Raw genomic sequence first — 24,768 nt, 5'->3', positions numbered from 1 at the left:
ATTCAATAGTTATTGCAGTCTAGATTTCCCAGTCATCTCATATTCTGGGCCTAGAAGACTAACTTCCTTGACTCAGATGCTTTTATAAAGGAACACTATGGGGAAACTCATCTTATGGTCATTTCCCCACCAAAATGACCCTCATAATTGCCTACCCTCAAAAACACCTCTGCTGCATTCTGCCAGCTCTGGTATCAGTTAAGTTCACCTTTGAGAAACTAGACAGAAGGGTGCCCATTTTCCTTGTTGCTCTGCCCCACATATGCTCCTTTCATTCTTTAGTCCCTTTATCTCATCCCCTCAAGTGACCTCAGCGTGTTTGCCAGCTTCCTGCTTCAACGGTTGGGAGGAAAGAGAAATAGAACAGGCTTCCTGTCCAAAATTAATTTTGGATGCTGAGGGCGGGAACAATGGCAGTTTCATTCCCCTTTGCCTTCTCTGCAGGCTTCTTTGGTGGTAAGCTTACCTCTCATATCTAGAGAGGTGTGTGACAGTCAAGGCAGAGCCGACACATTGAAAGATGAAGAATGATCAGGGTGAAAGAGTGCGTGAGGAAGAGAGGGCTCAGTGCTGTGTTATGTGAGGAGTCATACTGAACAGGTGATTGAGCTGTAGATTGACAGAATAAGGTACAGGAGTGGTACAGATGTGTGTACTTGAGAGGCAAAAAAGTTGAAATAATGCACTTTAAGCTTGAACTTGTTTTACCGTGGCATCATCTATTTATCAAAATGGAAACTCTGTGTGGTGGATCTGTACCTTAGTGGCTTTTTAAAATAGTGACATGGTTGGATTAAAAAAAAGAAAATTATTTTGCTCTGCTAGAGCCCAAGAATATCATTTGATCAATCAATTTCATTTGTATCCTGTCCTTCTGCCAAGGAGCTCAGGGTGGTATCCAAGGCTGTTCATCCATTTTATCTTCACAACAATCCTGCGAGGTAGGTTAGTCTGAGAGATAGTGTACAAAAACTGTACATGCCTTCATGGCTGTGTGAGTGAATTGCTGCTGTTGCCTAACTGACCCTCACTGCATTTTCAGAGTGAGTTGTGCTGTTGCTTCTTTAGTCCTGACACACTCCTAATGTCCTTCTAAGTTTCATCCTAGGAATATGTAAATGGGAGGCATATATTCTTCTAAATTATGGTCAAGATACAGTTAGGTTGACTCTATCTCTCTGTCCTCTACTTGATTGTGTTGATGTTTAAGAAGTTCCAAGAAACATTTGCTTAGACTGTTTTAGTTCCAGACAAAAAATTGCTCCACATATTCATGAGTTAGTCCCATTACACTGGGAATATCACATGTGTGATGTTTTTGATTTCCCAGTAGCCACAGTGATAGGTTCCTGTACAAAAATCTGTGATAGAAAGCTTAGAGGGGGAGGATTAAGGACTTGGGGAGACAACTGCACTCGGGTCCTGTTTGTGGGCAGAGGCATCTGGTGAACTACTGAGAGAAGATGCAGGGCTTTCAGTCTGATCCAGCAAAGCTCTACTTAACCTTTTATGTATAAGACAATGGTGACTTCACATTTCCATTAATATGGGAGAGGAGAAGCATTGGCTCCACACATTTTCCCTTCAAATAAAAAAATGTTTAATACAGTCATGACTGATGTTAGCTGGATACGCTGTGTGGTCGTTTCTCATCCTCTGCTTCATAGAGTCATTTTCTGAACACGTAATATTTTGTAATATTGTAATTTTGTTGCCTCGATCTCAAAAGAATTTGGTGGCTTCTTTTTCTCCAGTTCATTGGACATCCAAACATTGACCTCTATATTTGTTTTAAACTGTGTCTTTGATCTAGTATCTCTCCCATTCTGACCTGGAAGGGCTGGGTATGGGAAGAAGAATGTGAGAGACCATGGATTTCTAAACTGTTGTTGGCTAGGCATATTTTGTGAGATCCTGTGTGAGATCTTTCTGTTAGAAGCATTATGGATTCATAGTTATCATGCAATGCTGGTATAACAGTGAGAGCACAGTGATACAGGCTCAAACCAACACTTCCATTGGGACAAAATCTTATTAATATAGATGACATTTTGAGGCTACCATAGATGTCCCTGGTCATATTGCCTAGATTTTGATTTTGGCAGAGAGTTGCCTTCTGCATGATTTCAGGGTGTGTGCATCTTACATGTAATCCCACTTAAATCCAAAATCTTAGCTTTACTCTTGAAACTCCTGTGGTGTCTTTTCCACTGCCTGTTTGCTTTTGGGGATGTGGAGGTGGGGAGAGACATGATGAAGGTTTGGTGGGAAATCTGGTATATGTGGTAGCTTCTGAATATTCCAAGCCCCTTTCATTCATTGTGGCTTCCTTTTGTTAATGCATCTTTTAAGATTGCAAAGTTATCCCAGGAATCTCTCTGTATGAGTTCAGTTGGCCTTCTGTTCCATATTTGTTTAGACCCTTCTCTGTGTCACCTGGAAAGCTGTCCCCAAACTTGGGGGAGGCTCAGGAATGGCTGTTAGTGCCATGCAAGGAACTGCTGCTGAAATGGGGGTGGGGACAAGATATCTCTGTGCATGTGCAGAAGCACACATACACAACTAAGAACATGCTGGGACATATTTTGACTAGCATAACAGAAAAAGGTCATTATTTCCCCCCCTGCAGACTCTCTTCGCACCTAAGCATGAATGACTGCAAAGCAGGTTTTGGATAGAGCATTCATCACTGTGGGAGCTCCAGCTACTATAGTATGCACCGTGATACATGACTTGACAAAATCTGGAGAATTCAAAAATACTACTCAGCTGCAAGTGCTGAGACATGTCATCCACTCTTGACTTTTGCCCCTAGGCACCAGGTTTCTTTGATCACAGATGGGATTGTAAAGTTTGGGTGTGGGACCATGACTCCAGTGTTAACCTTTTCAGCCAAGGAGAGCTTGTCCGGCTTAGGTGTCTCATGGTGGACTGAGTCCAGGCTGCCTTTATACATCCCTATTCTGACCAGGTTTAACTGATCCACATATATTCTTTGAGTTCAGTTGGAGTAGATAAATCTATGAATCATAGAACTGTAGAGTTGGAAGGGACCCCAAGGGTCATTGAGTCCAACTACATGGAGAATGTTCTTCATGGACAAAGGTCTACAGGATGGTTGATTGGTCAGAGTTTTTGGCATGGTGTTTGTTACTGTGGTAGCCTCCATACTGTTGCACCATGCTACATTCCTGTGCACAAACTTCAGTCATGCTCAGATTATTTTCCTCCTCAATTAGAGCTTGTAGGTGAACGGTAGATTTTTTCACATAGGAACAAAGCTGATAACCTCCTGAAACACCAACATGAACCATCATCCCATTATGTTTCTGAAATAATTGTTGGATGTAGAAGAGAGCAGCTTCCTGTATTTGTTACACCTGTTTTTGCTCCTTTGTGGTGTTGAGGCCATCATTTGGATTTTGTGGTCAGTGATTTATTTACCCTTCCTCTGTTTTGTTTTGTATTATGTGCTGAAAACTACTCTGTGGTCACTTCATTGTGCTGCAGGAACATTTATAATTGTGGCTAATAAATAAAAACAATGCACACATATACCATTTTCTCTTTGAAGCAGACTCTTACTGAATGCCAAAGATTTAAGTTTTATGTATCTTAGAAGAGAATGGTTAATGCTCAGAAGAGATATGCACTTCCTTGGGCACTTATATACACCTGTTAAAAATATTCTGGTTACCATGATTTGAGTCTCCAATCAGCCATGACACCTTAGGTCAGTCGCTATGTCAAAGCCTAACCTACCTGGATGGCTCAGTTGGCTAGAGCGTGGTGCTGATCCCCGTATGGGCCAACTGCACATTCCTTCATTGCAAGGGGTTGGGCTAGATGATCCACAGGGTCCCTTCCAACTCTACAATTCTAGGATTCTACTTCACAGGGTTGTTGTGAGGATAGAATGGGAATGGCTGAAGAATCATGCCCACCCCCTTGAGCTCCTTGGAGGAAAGGAACTAGAGTGAAGGAAGACTCTAGTTGTTAGAGGACAGAGGACGGAATATCTTGGGCCATCACTGCTAACTATTGGCTCATATGCAGCCAGCCTAATAAATCTGTTGGTTCCCTCTCATTGTCTCCAAAGACTATTTGTACGGGATTGTATCACTGTGCCCCAGCCCCAAACCACAGTGAGGGGAGTCTTGACAAAAACTTCCTTTGCTCTCAGTTTATGGGAGTTGCTTCCTGCAAATAAGTGATGAGGGTCCCTGTCCTACAGATATGCGCAGCTCTGATGGTGCACAGAGTAGCTTTCCCCAGTCTGTTCAGTGTCATTGCAGGCTCCCTTGCAAAGTTTGAATGTAGCCCATCAGCTAAGATGACTGCTTTCTTTCCAGGGCCAATACACCATGTTTTTGTTCAACAATACCATGGTCCCTCTCCCAGCTGAATATTAATTTATTCTTAAATTTATATTCCCGCCCTTCCTCACAAAGTAGTCCAGGGTGGCAAATGGCAAGCCACAAAATGATTTTTAAAAAACCTCATTTGCCATTTGGACAGGGTATCTTAATGATCTGAGAAGTCTGTCTGATAGGAGATGAATAGGGTATGTGCTGCTTGTTGTTGTTTTTAAACAAATACTCAAGGGAGAGAAAGTGTCCTCTGGAGGCTTTGACATCTTCCCAGAGCATACAGTACATATATACTGTATTGTCAGTCAATGTTGTTTGATGGGTAGGTTTTCATATGGTATTTTGGATTCAAGTCCAACCTCAGCTGTGATCAACACAGTATGATTGAATGGAAATGAGTTTCTTTGAACTGGTTTACGGTGTGATGCTGCCTGAACCAGTGAAAATGAGTCCATATGCACATCTGTATACCAGGGACTTTGTAGGCCCAACAACCTGTACTAAGAACATAAGAATAGCCTGCTGGATCAGCCCAATGGTCCATCTGCTCCAGCATCCTGTTCTCCCTAGATGCCTTTGGGGAGTCTGCAAGCAGCCTTTGAGCACAACAGCACTTTCCCCTTCTGTGGTTTCCAGTAACTGGTAAACTGATGCTGGGGCCAGTCTTGAGGAGCAGCACACCTGAAGAGTCCCTCTTCCGCTGTGTTATGGTATGGTAGTAAGGCATCTCTATCTTAGCTGGGCCCTGCCAGATGTGCAGAGGCGACTCACCCCTGGAGTGCATAGGGAACTTGTGAGACCCAGCAATAGTAACATTAAGCTATGGTCCATGCTCTCCTGTCAATCAGCAATGTGACCAATGGGAGGCTGAGGATGATGTGGAAGCATAACAGAAGGTGATATCCATGTTGCTTTCTTAGGAGTGGTTTTGTGGGAACCTGTGGTAGATGTCAAGGGGCCAGAGGTTCATGTGCCAGTTTGAGAAAGGACCTGCCTGTACCAAATGATAGCATCGCCCATACCTGTGTGTGTCTCCATAAGGAGTTTATGTATTGAGAAGTAACACTGTGGTAGCCATATCCCCACACAATGGTTTGTGCCAGTACTAAAATGCTTACCAGCACTCACGACAGAAAACCATCCTTTTGTATATGGATGCGGAAGGGAGAATGTATGGAATTCTGCAACCACCAATCACAAACTCCACCATGGCAATATATCTAGTTCTGTTGAGTGTATTGTGTATGAAGGTAGCATATGGCCTTCCCCCAAGAAGTAGAATTTTGGTGTTTCTGGTGGTGTTCCATGTAGACCAAGTCACTGTTTCTTTGTCATCCAACAATTATGGGGAAGGTCATCATGCAATGACTTTTCTACCTCAAAAATTGGTGTATAAATTGACTCGAGATCTTAATTTCATTCATCTCATTAATCTGTTTAACCACCTTTAAGGTCTTTGCCAACTTCCTGCTCAAACTGTGCGAGGAAACAGAAACAGAATGGCCTTCCTGTCCAAGATTAATTTGCGGTACTGTTAGAGACATGCCAGTTTTCTTTGCTAGTGACTTCAGTGGCAAAGTTGGCTTTGAATAAGCAGAGATGTAAACAGCAGTCACGGTAAATGTGACAAATTTTGAGGTGAAGAATTATCAGCTGGACACAAGATAGATGGGAAGAGAGTGATTCATCCCAAGATATATAGGGAACCATATGGAGTTTCTTTTTAAAATCATACATTTGTGCATGAATATATTTCTATGTTGAAACTGAGTAGTAGATGGCTACACAGAAACACAGGAGTGATGATTTTTTTTGTCGCTGAGGAGAGAGGCTAATTTCACGCATATGCTGCAACTTCTTTACAGTTGACTTTTTCAAAATGGAAGCTCGGTGTACCTCTGCATCTTGATAATTATTTACAATATATAAATATATTCAAAGATTATAAAGCTCTTTTGCTGTGTGAGACAAGAAGCCAACAACATCTGCTTGAACATCATCAGGACATAGTAAGGTGAGGTGCCTTTACTGTCCTTCTTTTGACTCTGATGTTTCCATTTGAGGTACCCTGAAGATCTTTCAGCTTCTTTTGAAACCTGAGGTGGGAAGCATAACTATTAGTGCAAATCATAGACAAGATTTGGACAGATCTATCATCTATCTATCATCTATCATCTATCATCTATCATCTATCATCTATCATCTATCATCTATCATCTATCATCTATCATCTATCATCTATCATCTATCTAATCTCATCCTTTGAGTACTGTGTGTGGAGGAAAAAATCAGATATATAGAAGAGGTTGAAGAGTATGTTTGAGAACTCGCACACATATGAGTTCATTGTTAAGCTTATGTTGAAAGAGAGAGAGGCATTTGCCTTTGTAATTTTGATTCAGCGTGCATGATTGATGTGTTAGGGAACAATGCATCCAGCACTGTTTATCTCAGTGGTATCCTTTCCTTCTGAACACAGAAGATTTTGTAAGGGCATTAATCACTGTGCCGCTACCCCCGTATTCATCACAGTGATTCACTCCCATACAGAAAAATAGAGTGTGTGGTGGGAAAGTATAGGCAGGATATCACAGATTGCTCTAAGAAAAGGTTTCTTAAGGGACAGTGACTTACAAAGGTCAACGGCAATTCCATTTCCCTGAGATGAAATGTTGAAGAATTTGATGGCATACTCTTGATAAGTTTGAAAATATATGCTAGGTCCCCCCCACAAAAGTTCACAAAGTGCTTGCTACTTCTGGAATGTGATTTATTGATGTGCTGTCCCAGTCTGTTACACCGGGCTCTGTAAGCTCAGAAAAAACAGAGCCTGTTCAGATTGGAGTTCTTTCTGGGGCAGGGCTGTAGCTCAGTGGCAGAGTCTTCACTTTGCATGCAGAAGGTCTCAGGTTTGTTGTTGTTGTTGTTTAGTCCTTTAGTCGTGTCCGACTCTTCGTTACCCCATGGACCAGAGCACGCCAGGCACTCCTGTCTTCCACTGCCTCCCGCGGTTTGGTCAAGCTCATGCTGGTAGCTTCGAGAACACTGTCCAACCATCTCGTCCTCTGTCGTCCCCTTCTCCTTGTGCCCTCCATCTTTTCCAACATCAGGGTCTTTTCCAAGGAGTCTTCTCTTCTCATGAGGTGGCCAAAGTATTCGAGCCTCAGCTTCAGGATCTGTCCTTCCAGTGAGCACTCAGGGCTGATTTCCTTAAGAATGGAGAGGTTTGATCTTCTTGCAGTCCATGGGACTCTCAAGAGTCTCCTCTAGCACCATAATCCCCAGCATCTCCAGGTGGAGCTGGGAGAGACTGAATCCCTAGAGAAATTCTGCCAGTCAGTGCAGACAGCAATGAGCTAGATGGAACAATGATCTGACTTGGTATTTATGAGGCAGCTTCCTATGCAAAATTCAACTTTTCAGCATGTGACTTAAACTTTGTCTCAAGCAAATAGCTCTCTCATCCTGAGTTGGGAAGGTTGAGCACGGAAAGAAAAAGGTGAACAATTTCCCCTTCTTTTCTATTTTTTAATTACCAAATCTCTATTTGCATATTTGCTACCCATAAATTATATTTACCTAGGTGACTATGTCTATTGCAAGAATGAACCTACATTATGTGTGTGTGTTTATAATAATCGCCATAATAGTAAATATCCATAAAATAAAACAACATTCCTCTTGGAAGAGGTGCAAGCTCGTAGAGTTGGCTCCTCACATTTATTCCCACTGGAATAAATGGGCGTTAAATCACTGCTAACTTTTCACATTAATCCCAATGGGACCTACGTAAATACAGCCAGCTTTGTGGTTTAGTCATGTCCCGGAAGTCTGTCTGTGGACAAATGCCAACTGCCTCGTTCTGAAGCAAGATGAGTGCTGCACCCCATAGTCTTAACTGTCCAGGGGTCCTTTATCTTTACCTTATCTTACACAAGAGTACTGAGTTCATCCCTAGTATGCTTGCATAGGATTGCACCCATAATATACATTTCCTTGACATATTAGACTAAAAAAACAACACATAGTTTTAATGAACTATAAGGGTCCTTTACCCCTAAACAGTGTCCAAAGAGAAGTAGCAATCCATGTATGAAACAGAATAAATGATTTAGCAGGAGCCGCCATTTGAAACAGTTGTCTGTACATAATCCGAGGAGGTTTTTGACAGGAGACCCATCATTGTGTAGGGCCAGCTACCCACACAGTGCTACATGGTTTGGCAAAATCTAGAGGATCCCACAATAATGCTCATTGAGATCGTCCATCCACTCAGGCTTTTGTTCATGGCTCCATAAGCAAAAGTTGTTGTCATTTTTAAATGGGGTGATAGAAAATAAATTTCCAGGCAGTCGCTTATTCCAAAGTGATCATTTAAGGCCAATGGAATCTCTTTTACCTTAGATGGTTGGTAGCAGTTGGCATGGTTTCCTTTGAACATTCTTACTCCATGTTTTTCATCTGGGCACATTCCATAGTTTCCAAATACTTCAAATTACATTTAGAAAACCAGCACTGATTAATTAAACAAAGTGATGAACATGTGACCTTGGGCATAGTTGTGTGAATTCCCCTCAGTTTCTTGTGTGTATAAGAGAGAGAAACAGAGAGGGAGAATGGTGAAGTAAGAGAGACTGAGGAAGTGGAAGCTCTGAGGTATTGAAGGCTTCCACACAACTCATTCTCCTCTGAATCCCACTAATTTAAAGTTATTTCCTTCCCAGTATGTTTGTTTACGATTCTGGCCATGGGGACTGCTCTGGGCGTCTCTGGGTATAGTCGGCCTTCTGAATCACCTCTTGCTGAAAGCAACCTCCATGCCATGCCACCCCCTCAAAGACACAAAACGTGGGAGAGCTTCCTTAGTGGGCTTTAGCTCAGCGCAGTGAGCTGCCACCAGAAACAAAAAATATCGCAGTGCATAAAAATAGTCACCATAGATTTTTGATTGATGTATTAGGGAACGCGTAGCACTTAAAACAACCACCACCACAATTTGCCAAGTCTCTTTTCTAACTAACTCTGTCCCACATGGAAAAAGTATGACTTCATGTTTGCAAAAGGATCTAGCCACAATCACATTTCATCCAGTTGTTGGTTGATAGAGCAGGTTTTTGATGGGGCACCCATCACTGTGGTAGCCACTGCTATAATAATACACCATGATACAAGGCTTGACAAAAATCTGAAAGATTCGACAACACTTTCAAATTTATCCTTCGTTTTCCATTGTAGAAAACCAGCATCAAAGTGCTTTCATGACTCCAGTTCTTCATGAATGTAGGTCTTCTAGGAGATGGTTGACTGGTTGGACAGATAGTGTTTGGACGTGGTTTATGTTACTGTCATAGCTCCCATAACTATAGTTAGCACCATGATATTTCCCTATACCAAAACCATTGTAACAGGTTTGCCGGCCGGTTCTGTCTGGGAAGTAATGAGCAAGGACTTTTAGCTATGTGTCAGCCTAATTCGCAAGTTGGATGCAGTTGGCTTTAGGACAGGGATAGGGAATCTTTGACCCACCAAATGTTGCTGGACTCCCACTCCAATTTGTCCCAGCCAGCATGGCCAAAAGTCAGGGATGATAGGAGTTGTAGTCTAATGCCTCTGGAAGGCCACAGGCTTTGCATCTCTGCCTTAGGGGGTTTGTAAAAATCAGTGTGTATATGCATTGCATCTGGCATATGAAGATTTAAAGGTATTGTGTATAATACCTGAAATATCATTCAGAGTCAACATTTGATGTGAAACTTGCAATGATTTGTGATTGAAATGGGGGGCAGAGGTGGAATTACCACATTTCAAATTGCTACTGTTTTAGCCATGTGGCATTTTTGCTGGTTAATATTGCTCTTACAAGCTTTTTGATAGACTTCATTTCATTGTGGGAGCTGCTACTCCATCGTACATGATGTTACAGAGCTGTACAAAATCCTATGGAAGGAATGATTAGGGGAGGCGCCACTTGCTTCTCATGCAATGATCTCATGAAGGATTTTGGTGGATAATTCCAGCCCAACTGGTGGTCAGCCAGCTTGAAACAGTCCACAGGTCATGTACTAGGGCCTGTCCGCTGCTATCCTTTGGTTGCCTGATTTTGGATTTTTACTAATCATAATTTTTTAAAATAATAATAATAATAATAATAATTTTATTATTTATACTCCGTCCATCTGGCTGTGTTTCCCCAGCCACTCTGGGCGGCTCCCAACAGAACAGAGTAAAACTTCAAACATAAAAAACTTCCCTAAACAGGGCTGCCTTCAGATGTCTTCTAAAAGTCAGATAGTTGTTTATTTCCTTGACATCTGATGGGAGGGAGTTCCACAGGGCGGGCGCCATTACCAAGAAGGCCCTCTGCCTGGTTCCCTTTAACCTCACTTCTCTCAGTGAGCAAACCACCAGAAGGCCCTCGGTGCTGGACCTCAGTGTTCGGGCAGAACGATGGGGGTGGAGACGCTCCTACTACTTGCCCTGCTTTTGGCATCTTCTAGGGATTGCCCCTGAACTGCTGATTGTTTGAGGCAATGGATAGTGTGTAAGGGGGGATGGGGAAATACAGTTTTCAGAGGAGAGTGCTTGAGAAATTGATTTTATTCTTGCAACTGAACATCTGATGTGAAACTTGGAACCATTTGCAGCTGATTTTTTTGGGGGGGGGCAGGCAGCAATTGCCACATTTCAGATTGCTGCAGTTTTAATGGTATGTGAGCCAGTGTGGTGTAGTGGTTAAGAGCGGTGGACTTGTAATCTGGTGAACCGGGTTCGCGTCTCCGCTCCTCCACCTGCAGCTGCTGGGTGACCTTGGGCCAGTCACACTTCTCTGAAGTCTCTCAGCCCTACTCACCTCACAGAGTGTTTGTTGTGGGGGAGGAAGGGAAAGGAGAATGTTAGTCGCTTTGAGACTCCTTAGGGTAGTGATAAAGCGGGATAACAAATCCAAACTCGTCTATTCTTCTATGCCACTTTCTGCTGGTTAAAACTGTAAAAGCTTTTTGATAGGGTTCTTTTCACAGTGGTAGCTGCCACTCCAGTATCCTACACCATGCTGCAGAGCTGTGCAAAATCCGATGGCAAGATTGGATATTGAAGGGACCACCTGTTTCTCATGCAGTGTTCTCATGAAGGCTCTGCCTAGAGCATTGTTGACCAACTGGTGACCGACCAGCTGAAACTAGTCCACTGGCCATGTATTTGGGCCTGTTAGCTGCCATCTTTGTGTTGCTCAATTTTGGATAGTTACTTTCCCTGGTTTTGGCATCCACCTGACCTTCAACCCTGAACTGCTGGTGGCCTGAGGCAGTGGATAGTGTATCAGGGTGTGTGTTGGGGGGGGGGGATACAGTTTTCAGGGGACAGTGCTTGAGAATTTTATTTCATTTATTTAATAGAATGTATATACCAGTTAATCATCAAAACCTCAGAGCAGTTTACATAATATATAACAATATATAATATATTAAAAGTGCTGGTAAGATCAGAAGTCAAATAAAATCAGCGGATTTAAAAATACACCTTCTAATACAAAATGGCATGCTAGTATGTATGTATGTATGTATGTATGTATGTATGCCCTGCCCTTCCTCTCAAATGAGCCAGTGGTTAAAAACAAATGTGTGCTCACTTTACATGATTGGGTAGACTGGCTTAACCAAAAAACATTTGGTAAGTGAAGGCACCTGCCTAATTTCAGTAGACAGAGAGTTCAAAAGTGGACAGTAGGTGCTGTCACACTGAAGGATCAGTTTCTTGCACACATGGAAGGAATATTATGTTTTACTTGGAGGAAGTGAAAAAACAGTCTGTCTAGATTTTTGATTAGCCTCCTAGAAAAACAGTCTTTCTTTTTTAAAATGCCACAACTCTTTCCCACTTAAATCTGTCCTGCAGAAAAATGATAGTTTCATGTATGTAGAAGGTAGGATTTGGATGTAACCTGATTTGATTTCCACATCAGTTTTTGACAGAGCATGAATCACTGTGGTAGTTGCCATAATATGCACCATGATACATGGCTTGGCAAAATCTGAAGGATTCAGGAACATGTTCAGGTGCCATTGTAGAAAACTGGCACCAGTGGGTTTTCAAGACTCAAGTTCTCCCATGAATGCATGTCTTCTGGGAGATGGATGGAGTTTGAGCATGCTGTATGTTCTTGTCATAGCTCCCATAACTATAATAACACCCTGATATTTCCCTGTACAAAAGCGTCTGTAAAGTTGGCATGAATGTTTTGCCCACTCAGCGAATGAGTGAGCAATTATATCATGTCATCAACACCCTCAAGTTAAAATTAAAAGCAATGTTTATCTTATTCATCATTGTTATTAATCCTTTTAAGTTTGTATGCTGCTTTTCCATATAAATATGCTGTGGATGTAGTTGACTTTAGGACAGGGATAGAGAATCTGTGGCCTCCCAGATGAGGCTGGACTCCAGCTCCCATCAACAGGGCCAGCACGCCCATGTGGCAAGGTAAGGCTACCGCCTCAGGCAGCAGGATCCACAGATACGGCCTCCAAGGAGCGCATTACCTGTCACAGTCTCGGCAGCAGCACACTCCTTTGGCTGCTGGATCTGCCTCCTCGTCAGCAGCCACTGTCCAATGCTGCCTCCACAGCAGGCTCTCAGTGAATAGGAGACATTTCTGGTCTCCTCCCACCCACTGTTCCTGGGGAGGCAGAACAGTACCCGTTCGCTTCATGCTGAACCTTCTAACTTCTGGCTCAGACGTGGTGAATGGAGTTTTTGCATAGGCATATGAATGGAGCACCGTGGATGGAGCCTTGATGACAACTTGCATTTCTCTCTGAAATTTTTTGAGACAGTGATCTGGGTGCTATAGATATGCATTGCTGCACTTGTATGTAGAAGAAGTTGTGGGGATCTAGAACTCTTCATTTTTCTATGCAGCCTTCCCAGAAAGCTTTGGGTGTATTTGCTCACCTTCTAAGGATAGTCCAGAGCTATCATGGGATATATTGGTACAATAGCTTGACACCATGTGTCCCCCACTGTGATATGTAGTTCAACAAAAACCCATATAATACGTTATTTTTTAAAAAGGTTGAAAATTCACCCTGATTCAGAAAGCAAGGCGGAACATGCACACACACAACAACAACAACAACAACAACAACAACAACACAGTGTCCTTTGGAGCCTTCTTACTGAAATCAACAGGACTTAAGTTATTAGTAAATTTCCCCATTGTTTTCACTGGGTCCTAAGTTCAACTGACATTGGTCTCACTCCAACCCCACTTATCTGGGAGCAAGACCCACTGAATTCAATAGGGCTTACTTCTGAGTAGAATTAGTCCAAGACCGTGCCCAGATGTGAAGTAGGAAAATATCATGTTCCCAAAAGGAACATGTTTTGTTTGTCAAAAGGAAAGGAGTGAACGCTCACACATTTGAAGAAGAGCATTTCAAGATTAGGAACTTTATATAATAAGGTGCATAACAATATTGTGGCAATGTGGTCATGCGGTTTGGCACACTGTTGGCACAGATTTTTATGGGGCATGGCTGCCATCTACTGGACAAGCAAAAGAGCAAAGAATCCTTTTCACTGTGACTACCAATAGCTGCTGCTTTTTCCTTTCCTTAGCAATATAACAACAAGTGATAACTGGGTTAAGCAAAGAAGTCTCCCCATCTGACCCTAGGCGGGAAAGAGCTGGTCTTCCCTGGTTGCTCTTTCAGAAAGAGGTGACTACATAAATTAAATACTTTCCGTTGCAGAAGTTTTGCATGTGAATAGGAAAGCCAACACACAGACTTGGCCAAAGGCATTGTGGTATTTACTGTGCTCTTCTTTCTGATGATGGCTCCTCTGCAGGCAATACCAAGGAAGCCCTGGGCCTAGTTGTCTACCATCACTCAACTAACCCAACTCTACAGTTTGCTGGGCCTTAGAATGGCCTCCTTCATCTCTTCTGTTCTTCAGCTGCTGGACAGCTCCTCCCAACCTCACACAGGGCTGATCCACATCCACTGCACAGGCAACACTAATTTAAAACATACCACTTCCCCCAAAGATTCATGGGAACTGTAGTAGCTACAATTTTCAGCAAACTACAGTTCCCAAGATTCTTTGAGGGAAGTCATGCGTCTTAGATATGCCTTAGATATGCTTTGTGCTTTGCTGTGCTGGAGGGAGGATGAGGGGAAGGGAAGCATTGTCAGTACAAGGGTTTGGTTTTTTTTGTAATTAACATATATGCTGTAAGTATATGTTTCATGAAGTTTAATAAAAATAATAAACACCCCTCACAAAACACCAATAGGATTGAGTCTTGCATGTACTATACTTAAGTGAGCCAGTGTGGTGTAGTGGTTAAGAGCGGTAGTCTCGTAATCTGGTGAACCGGGTTTGATTCCCCCTCCTCCACATGCAGCTGCTGGGTGACCTTGGGCTAGTCACACTTCTGTGAAGTCTCTCAGCCCCACTCACCTCACAGAGTGTTTGGGGGAGGAAGGGAAAGGAGGTTGTTAGCCACTTTGAGACTCCTTAGGTTAGTGATAAAGCGGGATATCAAATCCAAACTCCTCCTCCTCCTCCTCCTCCTCCTCCTCCTCTTCTTCTTCTTCTTCTTCTTCTTCTTCGAGCCCCTTGTACATTTTACTTATGAGGTTGTACACCTTCCTGTTCACCAGAAAAATGGCAAATTCTGCAATACGGAAATACGGATTATTTTGCAAATTCTGCAGCACGGAAGTTCATTATGCATACTGAGGGAGTAAGCATGCATTCATTTGTATGGCTTATGATTAAACTGGGCTTTGAATTGTCTTCACTTCAAGGCATGTATAGAATTTTGCAGTAAGGTTTCAGCAATACTCCTGTGTCATTTTTAAATTATCATGACAAAGACCAAGTTGCTAGCCAAACTGTGGTGGTGGCTTTCACAGGAAGAATGGTATATCCCAACAGAACAGAGTCTGAGGGCCCACGGTAGCTTTGCACCACAGAGGAAACAAGTAGTATTATGCAAAATTGGTAAATTTGCATTTGGTGTGAACTGGATCCTCCTCCCTTTATAACAAAGATTTATATGTAGCTAACATTAAAAAGTAGAGACATCACCTTGCCAACAAAGGTCCGTATAGTAAAAGTTATGGTTTTCCCAGTAGTGATGTATGGAAGTGAAAGTTGGACCATAAAGAAGGCTGATCGCCGAAGAATTGATGCTTTTGAATTATGGTGCTGGCGGAGACTCTTGAGAGTCCCATGATGGACTGCAAGAAGATCAAACCTATCCATTCTTAAGGAAACCAGCCCTGAGTGCTCACTGGAAGGACAGATCGTGAAGCTGAGGCTCCAATACTTTGGCCACCTCATGAGAAGAGAAGACTCCCTGGAAAAGACCCTGATGTTGGGAAAGATGGAGGGCCCAAGGAGAAGGGGACGACAGAGGACAAGATGGTTGGACAGTCTTCTCAAAGATACAAACATGAGTCTGACCAAACTGAGGCAGGCAGTGGAAGACAGGAGTGCCTGGCGTGCTCTGGTCCATGGGGTCACAAAGAGTCGGACACGACTAAACAACAACAACAACAAAGAAAAATGACCCAAAGGCAGATGGTGAAAAGTGATAGACAGAAGTCGAGTTCTCCCAGATAGTTCAGATGCTGCTCCTAAATTCTGTTGCTCTAATCATACAAAGAGGAAAGTCACCTCATGGTTCCTTTCCCATCTGAAACAAATTGAATCCCCCCCTCCATATTTCTATTTGGCAGGCCTTCTTCAGTGGGCAGCATTGCGGGCGGGCCCTGGGGTCTCACCTGTAAACCAGGAAATAGCAGGCTGGATCATATGCCTGCCATATCCAATCATGGTGGGGCTGTGAGGGTGAGTATCTGGGCGTGGGAACAACTGCCCAATGGTGGCACTTGGCTCCACACCCAGGACCAGGATAAATTCCAGCTCTCCCTGGTCATTCGGCCTCCTTTTCTTTGGCAAGGCCCAACTGAGCTGATTTTCAAGAACTCATAGCGTGAAAGTGTCTCCTTGTTGCTTCATCTACTAAATAGTTATCCTGGTAATTATTTAATTGGTCTCATCCCATCTGCCCTATCATCCTCATGGGTCTTTACCAGCTTCCTCCTTTAATAGTATGGGTGGAAATCAGAATCACATGGGCTTCCTGTCTGAGAATAAATTCGGATGCAGAGAGCGAAGAGAATACTGCAGAGTCAAGAGGAACTCATGTCAAGATGGATAAGTAGATGAACAGAAAGTTATATAGGAGTGTATTTGGATTGCTGATCATCTGAATATACTAGAATTCCTCCTAATTTTGAAGATCACTGTTTTGTTTTGTTTTTAATAGATAATTTGGCATCTGCACCTTGGTGTTTTTTGATGAATCGCCTGGATTGAAAAGGTTTTGGATTGAGAGAGAACCACACTAATTTGCCCCTGGAGAACTTCAGATCCCTCAGCAGGTGAGCTGAGTTGTCCTTACTTTCCTGCTGCCTTCCTGACCCTCACTGATTTTTCTGTATGAGCTGAACTATTGCTCCCTCAACTCCCTACTGATTCTTTAAGATCTGTGTTATGGATAAGTACTGTATTTTTTGCTCTATAAGACTCACTTTTTACCTCCTAAAAAGTAAGGGGAAATGTGTGTGCGTCTTATGGAGCGAATGCAGGCTGTGCAGCTATCCCAGAAGCCAGAACAGCAAGAGGGATTGCTGCTTTCACTGCGCAGCGATCCCTCTTGCTGTTCTGGCTTCTGAGATTCAGAATATTGTTTTTCTTGTTTTCCTCCTCCAAAAACTAGGTGCGTCTTGTGGTCTGGTGCGTCTTATAGAGCGAAAAATACAGTACCTATATGGTATGTAAATATGCTTATTCAAATTACAGCCAGGAGGTGGACAGCAATATTCATTCTCTCTCTTTTTCTCTCTTTCTCTCTCTCTTAGTACAATACATGACCCTCCAGATGTGGAAAATCATGTAGCTAAATAAAAATGTCCATGTGTGTATTTAAGAAGCGGGACAGCGAAAAACATTTGCTTGGCCCACTTTGATTCCAGACAAGCAGTTGCTTTGCAGATGTACAATCAACATATTATAATGTCATAGAATCATAGGACTGTAGAGTTGGAAGGGACCCCGAGGGTCATCTAGCCCAACCCCATGTGAATTGCTACCGCTTCCTTGTCTTTTCTTTGTGAGCATGGATGATTTTACTAGGGTGCGTGTTACAATGCTACTCCCAGGATCCACAGTGATGTATTCCTTTACAAAAAGACATTGACTGTGAAATTGAAATCATGAGGGATACCATGTAAGCCTCCACTCCAAATATTGATGGAGCACTCTTCAGAAATTTGGAGAGGATATGGGATGTTTCTTCTCGCAAAAGAATATAGATAGATTAATACAATGTGAATTTATTTAAGTATGTGATCTCAATATGCAATCTATGAATGTGGGACTGTACATGTTGTTACTCTCTGGTACACAGCATTATTCCTCAGTGCTCTATATTTTGTCCCCAGCATCAACCTAGGGAAGGAAATGGGATCTCTTCTGATGCAGTGGGATCTCTTCTGGTATTTTTCACCTGACCACTTTCTAATTTTAAGTACAGTGGTACCTCGGGTTAAGTACTTAATTCGTTCCGGAGGTCCATTCTTAACCTGAAACTGTTCTTAACCTGAAGCACCACTTTAGCTAATGGGGCCTCCTGCTGCTGCTGCGCTGCCGCTGCACAATTTGTTCTCATCCTGAAGCAAAGTTCTTAACCCGAGGTAATATTTCCGGGTTAGCGGAGTCTGTAACCTGAAGTGTATGTAAGCTGAAGCGTATGTAACCCGAGGTACCACTGTATTTCTTATAAATTTCATTGTTACAAAACAACAACCCAGCATTGGTGGGTTTAATAAATCAGTGAATGCAATCCTCCTTGGTCTACTGGATGAGTTTTAGGCTTGAATAGTGTCATTGTCAGGCATCCCCAAACTCAGCCCTCCAGATGTTTTGGGACTATGATTCCCATCATCCCTGACCACTGGTCCTGTTAGCTATGGATGAGGGGAGTTGTAGTCCCAAAACATCTGGAGGGCTGAGTTTGAGGATGCCTGGTCATTGTGGTCGTTCCTGTAGCCATGACACACTCTTTATCCCAGGCAGATGTTGGTGGATTTCAATTCCCATCATTCCCTAGCCATGCTGGTTGGTGCTGATAGGAACTGGAATCCAGAAACATCTGGAGGGCTGCATCGGACAGAATCCACGCCCCTTTAATAGGATACCCTTAATGAGGAAGGGCAGGCGGAGGCTACAACCTCCCCTCCATCCAAACAAAGGCTTACCCAATGCCTAACCTCACAAACTTGTGACCATAGCTTCAAGGTAGGCAAAAACCAAATGGCTGGAGCCAATCTGCCAAGTGGAAAAAATTCCCAAAAATATGATGACCAACATTAGCCCATAGCAAGGTCGTTGCGCAGCAAAGCAAAAGAAGAGACAAGGGATGGGAGATCTGGTGAAGGGTGTGAGAGGACAATCTCCCCGCCACACCATGGTTTAAATTCCCTGTGGCCCCGCCCCCATCAGTGCTGATTGGTCACCAGGGGGCGCCCCTTGAGCGGGGCCCTGCCCAGTACTGACGGTGTAGTCAAGCAGCGGTGGGGAAGGCATCAGTCTCCATCCCTGGGCCAGATCACTGGGAGGGCCCGGAGCTCAGGACCCAGCCGCAACGCTGCCCACCGAATCAGGTGAGCGGACCTATCAAACCATCTGATGGAACATGACTTCATAGTTCTTCATCTATATTGGATGTGTGTCTTCAATGACTTCAATGGAATTTGACTTCATTGCATGCCATCATGAAGGCATTTTGCTGGTATTTACACAAAGACAAATGCTTTAATCAACTTGACAGTTAGCTCCATCTATTGGAGACAGATAGCCAGCACTTCCTGAGCAGGTGGTTGAGACTGATTGTGGTTTTTGTACAGATGCTTGATTGCTCTGGCTCACTGTGCCGCGCACAGTAGTATACTGCTGTGTCTGCAGTTTCCAGGGACCTCAACTGAAGATATACTTCATTTTTGGAGGTGTCCCTGGTGATGCTGATTCGACTTCCAAATGTTGGGCTATATGTAGTGCCAGCACCATCTTCCGTGTCCTCAATCTCCCCCATCCATTTCAGACCCTTCCCTGGAGGCTGCCGGATCCAATTCCAATAATAATCACCAACATCAACCCCAGAAACTGCACAGGTCAGTTTGAAGGAGTCTCCGGGCTTCACCAGTCCTGGACCAGACTCAATTATCTGTAGAGTGGAATACATACCTACAAAAGAATGTAGAAGTTGTGTCATAATCGGGAACCTCTTTGTGTTCTACTCAACATTTTGGTTTTATACAAAGGATAAATCCTCACCAGGAGAGCAGCTCAGGAGGATGAAAAAAAGCAATGGGAAACTCATCTTTCTTTCTTTCTTTCTTTCTTTCTTTCTTTCTTTCTTTCTTTCTTTCTTTCTTTCTTTCTAACAAAAAGGGACTCAGCCAGGTCATGGAGCAATGCTGGATGGTGCTATTTAAACACAAAGGGCCTGGTCAGGTGATTTGCATAGAGGATGTTCAGTCGCATCTGGTCCTGCACTTAAGAAGCAGAGCGGATGAGATGAGACCTGCTTACCGGAATGACTCCAGTCAAGGTGTCGTGGGGCTGGGGGAGACACTCCCCAGTTTTTGCCTTCTACCCTAATTGCAGCTTTCATTCACAGTACATCGTACCTTGCACCCCTAATGATGTTCTTTTTAGGAGCATAGGGAGCAGCCTTATACCTTGTAAGACCAATGTCCTTCTATCCCAGTATTTCATTGCTGGCTTGTGTGACAGAGCTCCTATTGATGCCATTCACCCTCCTGTGCCCTTAAGGCAGTATCATTCCAGTACATTTGGGGGTGGGCAGACAGGATGGCTGCTGCAACAAGGTAAGAATAGTGAGGTTCTTCCCACTGCAGGGCTCTATAGCAGTTGTTGTCATTATTGTTTTCATTATTATGATATATACTCAAGGCAGCTTACAAACAAGAACCACTAAATACATCAAGAAATCAAACCTTAAAATACAATTGAACATTGATACAATTTAAACCAGGCACCCCCAAACTCGGCTCTCCGGCTGTTTTGGGACTACAACTCCCATCATCCCTAGCTAACAGGACCAGTGATCAGGGATGATGGGAATTGTAGTCCCAAAACAGCTGGCAGGCCGAGTTTGGGGATGCCTGATTTAAACTATGTACATACAGGCAACATGCGCCCCCTTGCACACATTCAACATGTGTGCTACCATGCACATGTGCATCAAGCTGAATGCAGAAGTGACCTGAAAATGCCACAAAAAGTGGCAGAATGGGGCAGGATGGGGGTGGAATGGGGTGTTTGCAATGGTGCTTTTTCAATGGTGTTTCAAGGATACACAATTTCACTGATGCATGTGATGCCTTGGAACGTAACCCCCATGTAAATGGGAGATTGCCTGTATATGAAATCTGTTTAAAACATACTGATAATTACAATAAAAATGGCAGTATGCCAGCCCTTTCCACTGCAGCTGCAGTAAGCTCAACCCCCCACAAACCATCAAAGGCTTTTCTTCTCCTCAAATTGTTTGGCTCACATCGGATTTCAAGGAGGGGCGAGTGACCTTGCACTTGGGTTGTTCTTTCAGGCTTCCCATTAGGGCATCTGGCTTTCCACTGTCAGAGGCTGAACTAGATGGCAGTGGCGTAGCGTGGGGGGTGCAGGGGGGGCGGCCGCACCGGGCGCAACATCTGGGGGGCGCGCGCTCGCACTCGCAGCTCTCTGCCCCTACCTGGCTCACTCTCTCTCTCTCACTGCAGTGCTGGCTGTGCAAATCCGATCCGAGCCGCTGGGTCGCCGCCCACTGTGGAGGGGGTGGGTGCCAGGCGTGCGGTGCGGAGAGAGAGCGAGGGACTATCTGGGGGAGGGACAGTGCAGCGGCCGCCCAGCGCAGCGCTGAGCGCGGGAGAGAACCACACCAGACCAGCCCAGGCAGCAGCAAGAAGAAGCTGGCAGCGGCAGCAGGTTAGGGGTTAGGGGGCGCAAATTACTTGCCTTGTCCCGGGTTAGGGGGCGCAAATTACTTGCTTTGCCCTGGGTTAGGGGGCGCAAATTACCTGCCTTGCCCCGGGTGCTGACAACCCACGCTACGCCGCTGCTAGATGGACCTTTGGCATGATCCAAATTTTAAAGGTGGTTTTGCTGTGCTTTGTCTTGTTCACGGTTACAAAGCTGCGTGACTTTTTTGGATGTATCTGCGACTTCGAGATTAAAACGCAGTTGAATATAAATAAGGATGACAGTGCAACTCAGAATCACTTGGTACAATCAGTCGGTTGGTTGAAAAGGAAGATAATGGGTAACTCAAAGTCAATACTCTCCCTTTAATCACAACCTGTTTAAGAATAGAAATAATGTTCACCAATTTCCAGTACTGAGCCAGTTTAATGCAGCATTCAACTCAATGAGAAGTTTCGAAATGAATTTTTAACTTGGCAAAACATATAATCCCCAGCACCAGCATTGAGGACACAAGCCATTTATTCAACCCTCTATGGATGAACATTCCGCTTACAGATTTTAACTGAAGACCATTTACTGTCATTTTTCTGTCCTCCAATGCTCCACAGATACTGGGTCTCCTTCAGATGTTAGCTGGGATTTAGAGCTGGGTCCCCCACACCCATCAAAGGGGCTTAACTCAATGTGACTTGAAGCATTGAAGTCTATGGACGTGAATATCACCATTAATGTTTTCCCTGCTTTTCTTAGGCAGTTCTCATTCTCTGTCCCCGACTGTTTAATCCGGGATGGGAGGAAACACCTGGGAGAGGGAGGGTGGGGAGAATGGAACATGGCATAGGTGTGTTTAAACTGAGGTGCTTTTCTTTTAAGCAGAACCAGGTATCCATAGTATATTACTTTCATGTCACTGTTTTCTAACCACTCCCACCTTTTTGTACAGGCCTCTGCTTCACTCTGTCCCAATGTGTCTGACTGTTGTACAGTAATGCATGGCTGTGTCTGTAGTTGTCACAGAGCTCAGTCTCAGAAATGACTTGGTTTGTGAAGAATCCACAGAGATGGCGATGGAGCATAGTATGAGCTTGCAGTCCACCCTCCCATCCATTCGAGCTCTTTCCCGGGGGGTCTGTCGTATCCAGTGCCACCAGTAGCTGCTTGTCCCGGGGACAAGTGTGCAGATTCACCCCCCCTTCGAATAAAGAGCTGCAGTCCTTATGTGAAAGTCATTACATGTAAGGCCAGGGAGCTCGTAGCTTTGAGGCTCCTTCCTCCAAGAACCTCTTTTGTGAGACTTTGCAGGTGGTTGTCAGTCTGGCGATTTGAGAGATTGTTGTTTGCTTTGGAAAGGGTTGTCTCTGCTGCCACCTGCTAGACAAGGAGAATATAGCTGAGGGCTGGTCTGAGAGGTCATAAAAGTGATTTATTTCATATGGTTATTTAAGCATGGGTGACACTGTCATCATAATTGAGCCTAAGATGTGAGAGGCAATCACTTTTAATAACATTTAAAGTGGGAGCTGACTCCATAAAAGTCAAAAAGACACCTAAGCCAATCCAAGCACATCGTACCCTCAACGCTTCTCAGAATTTCTGCTGTCCAAAGAAAGTGGTTGAAGCATTTTGCCCTCAAAGGGGGTGCAGATATTCAGCACAAATTTAGCTGGATTCAGTGGATGTCTGCTGGTGACAGGGATCTATCAGTTCCTGTGCAAGGGGTTGAGTCTGAGGGTGGATCTTGCAGGGATGTTTCCTTCTTTGGTTCACTGTGTCTCTCGCCTCGCACAGCAAAATACACTGCTGTGTCTGCAGCTGTTGGGGAGCTCAGCTGCAGATACACTTCATTTCTGGAGATGTCCCTGGAGATGCTGGCTTGACTTCTCAGTGCTGAATTGATCTCAGTGGTTCCTCCATTTGCAGTGTTGCGAATGAATGCTATCCATTCCAGCCCTTTCCCTAGAGGCTGCCGGATCCAGTTCCAGTAATAATCACTGACTTGAACCCCAGAATCTCTGCAGGTCAGTTTGAAGGACTCCCCAGGTTTCACCAGTCCTGGACCAGACTCAACTATCTGTGGAGTGGAGCAGATACCTACAAAAGAATGCAGAAATTGTGTCATAATCGGGAATCTTTTTCCATTGGGTTCAACATTTTTGTTTTATTCCAAAGAATAAATCCTCACCAGGGGAGATGCTTAGGACAATGAGGAAAAGCAACATGAAACTCATATCTCCTTCCTTCCTTCCTTCCTTCCTTCCTTCCTTCCTTCCTTCCTTCCTTCCTTCCTCTCTCTCTCTCTCTCTCTCTCTCTCTCTCTCTCTCTCAACTTTAAATTTAGTAAGGAGTGAATGGGACTCAGCCAGGCCAGGGTGTCACACTGGGCAATCCTATTTAAACAGAAGGAGGCTGGTGGGGTGATTTGCCTAGAAGGCGTTCTGTCGTGTCTGGTCCTGCATTTAAGAAGCAAAGAGGAGCAAAGGAGACTCAGTTGCAAGAATGTCTCCAAGCGATGGATTGGGTGGGTGGGTAGGGGCTCCCCCAAATTTTGCCTTTTACCGAATTGCTCTTCCGCCATTCATTCATGGCAGACGTTCCTCACTTAAGCAAATTCTTTTATGAATACAGGAAGCCACCTACGAGTTCTTTTAGGAGGATCAGAAAATTGCCTAGTAAGTCCATCTGCCATCGCTTCCACTGACTGGCAGGCAGCTCTCCAAGATTTCTCTCCAAGGAGAGGACCCCCCACCCCCCAAAATATTGTCTTCTATCTTAATTGCTCTTCCAGCTTTCATTCATGGTGCACTGTATTTATCCTACCTAAGGACATTCTTTTAGGAGCATAGGAAACCTCTGTATGCCTAGTAAGAACACTATCTAGTTCAGTGTTGTCTACACTGACTGGCAGGAGCTCTCCAGGGTTGCAAACTGCAATCTCTCCCAGGGTTTGAATGTGGGACTTTCTGTGCACTAAGCTCTACCAGTCAGCCGCAGCCCTTTGCTCCATCAAGTAGATATTTCTGAATCAAACAATCGACGCTTACTGGGTTTCTGGACTGAATGAAAATGGTCTCGCTTAATCACTCTTTCGCCCACTTTCACTGGGTTTGCATTTTGTGCTGCAGGCTGTTATCACTGTCTAAAAAGGCAGTCCCCCCCCCTAAGCCTTGAGTTGTGTCTCATGCACTCATCAGTGGCTCTCATGGAGCTTAGCATCTCCATGATCTTAGCGGCTGATTTTGTGATTGAACGCATGGAGTTCTACAGCATGAGAACCTCCCCCTTTATCCTGCTTTTCTTTTCTTAATGCAATTCTCCT

General features: G+C 44.0%; 1 protein-coding gene across 3 annotated transcripts in view; it reads right to left on the bottom strand.

The window, feature by feature from the left end:
- LOC308461686 (uncharacterized protein) overlaps positions 1-24,768 on the bottom strand; it is a 98,303-nt gene that overhangs the window by 70,823 nt on the left and 2,712 nt on the right. Inside the window, exon 3 of one of the 3 annotated variants that reach the window (XM_080978810.1) lies at positions 2,698-2,712. In XM_080978810.1, coding sequence (XP_080834936.1) covers positions 2,698-2,712 — 15 coding nt within the window. Of the gene's footprint in view, positions 1-2,697; positions 2,713-12,907; positions 13,101-22,428; positions 23,382-24,768 lie in introns of those variants that run through there. The other 2 variants (XM_080978811.1, XM_080978814.1) reach the window with 2 other exon arrangements.

This window comes from Podarcis pityusensis (genome assembly GCF_964106645.2).
Source record: "Podarcis pityusensis genome assembly, chromosome: 13".
NCBI classification, from domain to species: Eukaryota; Metazoa; Chordata; class Lepidosauria; order Squamata; family Lacertidae; genus Podarcis; species Podarcis pityusensis.
This window is presented reverse-complemented; position numbering and strand designations above follow the sequence as displayed.